The sequence below is a fragment of the Acomys minous genome (genome assembly GCF_964271855.1).
Source record: "Acomys minous genome assembly, contig: SUPER_14_unloc_2, whole genome shotgun sequence".
In the NCBI taxonomy this organism is placed as follows: domain Eukaryota; kingdom Metazoa; phylum Chordata; class Mammalia; order Rodentia; family Muridae; genus Acomys; species Acomys minous.
The window spans coordinates 187,217-194,619 of NW_028182184.1; the positions used below are offsets into that span (position 1 = coordinate 187,217).

Sequence of the window (7,403 nt, forward strand, 5' to 3'; positions counted from 1 at the left end):
AAGCTTTCTAAAATGAGGAAAGTCATGATTGTTCTGTGGTTTAATGGTTGTTTATAATTTAAGTTAAAAGTAATGATCATACCATGTATTTCTAGAAAGATGTGACTCGTGTCAGCTTTTCCACCATCTGTGACCAAAGGCAAGTGGTCGTCCTTAGGCTTTCTGAGATAAACTGGTTATAGATTTTAAGTTTTACTACCGCTGTGCCCTAAGTGTGTATTCAGGGCTGGAAGGTGTTTGGTGATTGAGAGCGCTTGGTGCTTTTGCAGAGATGTGGTTCCTAGAACCACCATTGCTGCTCACAACAATCTGTTAATTCCAGTTCCAATTCCAGAGTATCCAGTGTCCCCCTCTGGCCTCCAGGGACACTGAATGCACATCACGCCAGGCGTACATGCAAGCAAAACACTCATACGTAAAAAAAATAAATCTCTAAAGGATATATATTAAGATACAGGTCTCCTTGGTTCGTCATAAAGTTGCCTGACTTTTGTCACTTTTCAGGGTATGTGAGCTCGTTGGAGTATATGATGAGGGAAACTTTAGCTTCTCCAATGCTTGGACCTACCTGGTTATAATAAATAATTTGTCACAACTGGTGAGTAAATACTCTTTTGTTTGTTTGTTTTGTTTTTTGAGACAGGGTTTCTCTGTGTAGCCCTGGCTGTCCTGGACTCACTTTATAGACCACGCTCAGAGAGATCTGCCAGCCTCTGCCTCCCGAGTGCTGGAAGTGAAGTGTGTGTATGTGCCACCACACCCTGCAATAATGATCTTAATTGTACTGAATTAGTTTCTGTTACTAAATATTATCAGGCACTATTTCTTAAGAACAAATATTACCTTTTAATTTGTACATGGAATCTGAGGCAGCTTTAATGTATAGTTTTATACAATATAAACATATAGTAGTATGTTTATGAATGATTTAGTGACTTACACACAGACCTGTTGTTTGCTGTCGTTTCTGCATGGCTGTGAGTATATGCATTGTGTACCTCCTAAATAAACAAAAGGTACAGAGACTTACTCCGTAAGAAGAAAAGGTCTAATTGGCATATTGATAGGATAGAGTTTCTAAGTAAAGGAAGAATTTTCTGGTTGTGGCACACACTTTTAATCCCAGCACTTGGGAGGCAAAGGCATGAAGATCTGCGTTTGAGGCCAGTCTTGTCTACAGAGCAAGTTCCAAGACAGCCAAGGTTACATAGTGAGACTCTGTCTTGCAAAAAACAATTAATTGTTTGTTTTTCAAGACAGGGTTTCTCTGTGTAGCCTTGGCTGTCCTGAGCTCACTTTGCAGACCAGGCTGGCCTCGAACTCGCAGCGATCCACCTGCCTCTGCCTCTTGAGTGCTGGGATTAAAGGCTTGCACCACCTGGCATTAGTTAAATAAATTAAATAAACTGTGTGGTATAAATGTTACGCAAGAGACTAGCTTATAAAAGTAGTAGTGATTTGTCTTTAAAAGCATAATAGATGTGTTTGCTTTTATTTGACTGAAGGAAACCTTTTGTCCCATTCATATTATTTGTATATTGCTTTAGTTCCAGTAAGTGAACATGTAGAAACATATTTAGGGGAAACATTACATATCTCCCTTGCGAAATTCCACTTCTGTGCATCTGCAGCAAAACACTAAAAGCCTGTTGTTAATCTAAACCACTGGCCGAGTAGCACTCAGCTGTGCCTGGAGCGCCACTGTAGAGCAGGCTCTGGTTTCGGCTTCAAGAGTTCTGCTACTGTCTTCTACTGCAGAATGTTAACTGTTGCTTTTGTTTCCAGTTTGCCATGTACTGCCTTCTGCTGTTTTATCAAGTGCTAAAAGAAGAGCTCAGCCCTATAGAACCTGTGGGCAAATTTCTCTGTGTGAAACTTGTTGTTTTCGTTTCCTTTTGGTAAGTATTGCTTTCTCTTACGAGAATATTTCAATATTAAATGCTAATTAAACTGTTGGTTAAGAGAGTTTGAGAGGCACGACTACCAGTTCAAGGCCAGCCTGAGCTATGAAGCTACAAACTACAAGTGTTAATATAGGAGGAGAACTAAAATGCTATTACTCACACTTTTAAAAGCTAGCCCTATGTCAGGGTAGTGGTGGCACACACCTTTAATCCCAGCACACAGGAGGCAGAGGCAGGTGGATCTCTGAGTTCAAGGCCAGCCTGGTCTGCATAGGTTCCAGAACAACAGAAGCTACACAGAAACCCTGTCTTAAAAAACAAAATCAACAAAAGCTAGTCCTTAGGGCTAGAGAAATAGCGTTTCAGAGACTTTGCTACATATCCAGAGGTCCACAGCACCCGGATCACATCCAAGGAATCTGGAACTTTCTCCTAGCCTCTGGGGCACATGCACATATTCAGATTATCAGACACACATACACATAAATAAGAAAATCTTTTTGTCTTCTTTTGTTTTGTTTGTTTGTTTGTTTGTTTCTGAGACAAGGTTTCTCTGTGTAGCCCTGACTATCCTGGACTCACTTTGTAGACCAGGCTAGCCTCAAACTCACAGAGATCTGTCTGCCTCCCCTTCCCTAGTGCTGGGATTACAGGTGTGCGCCATGTCTCTCAGCTAAGGAAAAACTTTTTTTTTTTTTAATTTGTCTTTTGTAAGATTTATAATAACAGGACTGGGAAGGTGATTCGGCAGATAAGAGCTCCTTTTGCAGAGGACCTGGATTTAGTTTCCAGCACCCACAAGGTTGGTGGCTCAGGACCTTGTGTAACTCCAATTCCAGGTGGTTCTAATGCCCCTCTGACATCTGCAAATACTGCACAGGTGTCATAGATGCAGGCAAAGCTCACACACATAAAAATAAATGTTACCATTTAAAAAGATTTACAAAAACAAATATTCTTAGCCATGTGTTGGTGGTACGTACCTGTAGTTGTGGCACTCGGCAAGAGTATCTCAAATTATGAGTGTGAGGACATCCTGGGCTATATAACAAGTTCTAATCTGTGTGATCTTGTATCTGATCAATCAAAGAGAGAGTCAGATGATGGCTGACATTTAAAAGATGAAGATCATTTGAGATAGCCTAAATATCTTGATAGTATCATTAAAATGAAGGTTCTGCTAGTTGTGGTGTTTTTAATTCCAGCACTCCCACGGAGACAGAAGCAGGCAGATCTTTGTGAGTTGAAGGCTAGCATGGTCTATAATAGCAAGTTTGAGGCCAGCCAGAGACCCTACCTCAAAATGAAAACGTTACTTAATATTATGATTCTGCCGTAAATAAAATAGTATCAATTTGGGAGAACATTTAATGATGTGAGGAAATGTTTATCAGTGAGTAAGCACAAGGAGATACAGCCTTGAGGTAGAGTGTGTGTTTGCAGTGTTACAGGCCCTACTGTCTGTCCTCAGTGTCACAAAGCAGAACTAGACATGGCCTTAGGTTAGTGACAGGGTAGGTAACAAGTTAAGTATATTTAGCTTAGCAAAGCAGTCAGGAGAAAAAAGAATTCATGAAACTGCACTGCCAGAAGTTATGTTAGCATCTGGGGGCACACATCATACACAGTCCTCTATAGAAGTAGCTCATATTAGAACAATTTCTGGGACTCAGCAGTATTATAGTTCAGATAATCTGTGCCTGGCAGGATAGCTCAGCAGGGAAAGGCACTTGCCCTGCAACCTAATGAACTGAGTTTGAAGCCCAGAGCCCATGTAAAGAAGTAAGGTTTTAAAAGGGGCAGAGGAAAACAATGGCGCCTATGAGGTGGCTCAGTAGGGAAAGATGCCTGCTGTCACCAAGTGTCAACAATTGGAGTTCCATCTCAGAGCCCACATGGTCAATGAAAACTACTGACTCCCACAGGCTGTCCTCTGACCTACACACACACACACACACACACACACACACACACACACACACACACACACACAAAGACATGTTACATGTGTGTACGTAAACAGCCGAAAATTAATTTCTTTGAACCTAATTATCTAGACATGGTGGCACACACCCTTAATCTCAGCAGTTGGGAAGTGGAGGCAGTCATATCTCTGAGTTTGAGGCCAGCCTGCTCAGCATAGCAAGTTCTATGAGCAACCAGAGTTATATAGAAAAGCCTTGTCTCAAAATAAGTAAATGAATAAATAAATAATAAAATAAAAATCCTAGTAGTTGATACACGTGTAAACATACTGGAGTATCAGGCCTTTACTGACAAGCTGTTAGAACTTGGAATCTGATTCTTTGTACATGGTTCCAAAGTGGGAGGAAGGGTAAATAAACTAAATAATGAAGTTCCAAGAACATATCATGAAATTCATCTTAAGAAGTTAATAAATTTGTAAGGCAAGGTGAGTATACTTAACATAAGCACAACTGGGAGTATGCCCTGAAGGCAGGATAATGGGGAGCCCTAGGGTGCAGTGAGGCATTAGCTGTTTTAAATCTTTTTTGTATGATATGTGTTTATTGTGTGAACGGCGGCATGTACATGCTGTCTGTGCTTGTGGAGGTCCGAGGACAACTCTGGGGGTCAGTCCTTGCCTTTCATTTGAGACAGGGTTGTAGTGAGAATCCTGGAATTTTGGGTTCCTTTGAAACAGAGAAATATTATAAGAATATGTTCTCGTTTAGCCCCAGGTGTCGGGTATGGGGCTGCTTCTCAGCAGCGGACTCATGTGTCTGGTGCGCTGGCGACAGACTTCACTTTGCCAACTGCAGATAGTGTCTGTGATTGTGTGACCTTTGGAATTCTAGGGGCTTTTCGGAGGATATATAAATGCTGGGGGTGGGGATGGGGGTGCTAGTCGCTGTTGGTGTGAAAAGAAACAAGAAGAAATTAGATATCCTGATGGCAAAGACCAAATTGCCCCAAGGAGCTCAAAGCCCCTAATCAGCAGGCAGTCGTCTAATGATAATGCCGCCCCCTTTCCAGCCCTTGGCTTTATTCACGGGTCTCTTCCTTTCCTCTCCCTCCTCCCTTCTTCCTAGTGTTAGGGGTTGAAAGGGAAGAAGGAAAGGGGTGGAGAAGGGTGGCAGAAAGAAGCAGCCACAAAGTAGCCAAGGCCAGCTACACAGGTCTCCTAAGTGTTCACTCCGCAGACATACATCAGGCTTGCTGGCCTGCGGCCGGCCTGGGAGCCTCTCTGCTACTTCCCAGCTCAACATGAGGAGCACTGGGATTGCAGATGTGTGCTACCACAGCCTTACCTGGGCTCTGACACCTCCCGGCCCCTAGTTGCATATTTTTAGAACAGTTGGTCGTTTCATTATTTAGATTTGACACTGACCTTTTCTTGACATACAGGCAAGAAGTAGTTATTGCTCTGTTGGTTAAAGTTGGCGTTATTTCAGAAAAGCGTACCTGGGACTGGCAAAGCCCAGAAGCTGTGGCCACAGGCCTGCAGGTAAGTAGTGTTGTTTCTGAAACTCAAGGAATTTTACTGTGAAGGCATTTGATGCAGTATTGCCCCTGAGCGGGCCAACGTGCAAACAATGGGGGCAGGAAACTGAGAGAAATGAGCTATAGGTACTGACTGGTAATTATTCTGTTCCTGGTTCACTTATAACTGCATGTTACCTTGCAGCTGTTGGGTAACAGATTGAAAAATACTTGAGCGGGGCTGGAGAGGTGGCTCAGAGGTTAAGAGCACTGCATGCTCTTCCAGAGGTCCTGAATTCATTTCCCAGCAACTACATGGTGGCTCACAGCCATCTGTAATGAGATATGATGCCCTCTTCTGGTGCGCAGGTGTACATGCAGGCAGAGCACTGTATACTTAAATAAATCTTTTTTAAAAACAGAAGAAAAAATACTTGACTGAGAAAATGCAAGAGATATAAATCTTGGCTTGTCATACTTTGAAGAAATGAAAAAATGTTTGAAAAATGAATATAATCTGAAACTTTTAAAAGAAATTTATACCCTAAATAACATTGAAGAAGTTTGTAGTTTGGAAAACTAGATTTAATCCCAAAGATGCCTGGTGTGCTGGTTACTGTTTGCAGGACTTTATAATCTGCGTAGAAATGTTCTTAGCAGCCATCGCCCATCACTACTCGTTTTCTTATAAACCGTACGTGCACGAAGCAGAGGAGGGCTCCTGCTTCGACTCCTTACTCCCTATGTGGGATGAGTCGGATATCAGAGATGACATCTCTGAACAAGTGAGACGTGTGGGTAAGTAACAGCGATTCAACTTCTGTTAGTGTGAGGCGGGGGCGCGGCAGGCATGAGCCTCAAGCAGGGCTCCTCAGGAGCTGTTCAGCTTGGATTTTAGAACAGGGTCTGGCTGGCCAGGGAGCCTCAGGGACCCTCCTGTCTGACCACACCACAAAGCCAGGCCAAGCTTCTTACTTGTGCTGAGGAGGAAACTCAGGTGCTTCGTGTTTGTGTGGCAAGCTCTTTACAGACTGCAGTGTTACCCCTGCCCAAATATGCAGGTTTTGTACGTCTCCTGCTGTGGCCGTTCAGTAGTTAAAGTAGTAGTATCATTGTGCAGGCTCTTCAAACTTGGGGAAGACAAAGGGGAAAGGGGGAGCTTTTTAAAGAACCATATGTTTAGAATAGAAAAAATAACTTTTGGCTAATAAAATTATATTGTCTTAAAGGGAGGACAATGCGAGGTTATCCAAAAAAAAAGTTTTTTCCTGGCGACCCGGATGATACAGAGCATTCAAGTCTTCTTTCTTCTTCTCCGCAAGATAGAGTTTCTAGTAGTTCAAGAGCATCCTCGCCAGTGGGCCAGTACCAAGGCTTCGGACATACAATTACATCACCACGTCCACTTTCTATAGACCGCCTATATGAAGATTTCATGAATGATATCCAAGAAAAGAACAGAAAGGCTCTTGCAGCAGGCATCAGGATTAACATGCCTGAAGAGGACCAGATGACTTCCGGCTCAGACTCTGACACACAGATCATACTTGTTCCAACCAAGCCAAGTCACCACATTATCCTAGGCATGTTAGAAGATCTGTCGGTACCTTCTGAATCATCCACAGACCCTTAAACCTGCCACAATACATTTTTCAAAATACAGGCAAAACCAGTATAACTACTATATATAATATACAACTATAACACTAATACATACAGGTTTTACTAATACATATATGTTTTCTATATCACAACATTTAAATTTCTTAGCTTTAGCTTTCTTAAACTTTTAAGAATATCATATATTCAAATAGTAGGTAACAACTTTAGCAAAATTCTCTTGAATTTCTCAAAAGTACAGACTTAAAAAAACAAACAAACAAAAAAAGAAAAAAAAAAAAAAAAAAAAAGAAAATCAGTGCTTCTTGCCACTGCATGAATGCAATGCTCTGGACTGAAAATGTAAATATAAAATTCAGATGAATTGAATTTAATGTAATCCTAACCATGTGCCATTTAAGTTTATGTAATTATACTTTCAAAAATCTAAAACTC

General features: G+C 41.7%; 1 protein-coding gene across 9 annotated transcripts in view; it reads left to right on the forward strand.

Moving 5' to 3' along the window:
* LOC311583969 (transmembrane protein 184C-like) overlaps positions 1-7,403 on the forward strand; it is a 31,021-nt gene extending 23,618 nt beyond the window's left edge. For 8 of the 9 annotated variants that reach the window (XM_084803392.1, XM_084803391.1, XM_084803390.1 and 5 more), the window contains 5 exons: positions 505-598; positions 1,786-1,898; positions 5,274-5,373; positions 5,975-6,146; positions 6,578-7,403. In XM_084803392.1, the coding sequence (XP_084659518.1) occupies positions 505-598; positions 1,786-1,898; positions 5,274-5,373; positions 5,975-6,146; positions 6,578-6,981 (883 nt within the window). In that variant the 3' untranslated portion in view covers positions 6,982-7,403. The remainder of the gene's footprint in view (positions 1-504; positions 599-1,785; positions 1,899-5,273; positions 5,374-5,974; positions 6,147-6,577) is intronic. The other variant, XM_084803397.1, reaches the window with a different exon arrangement.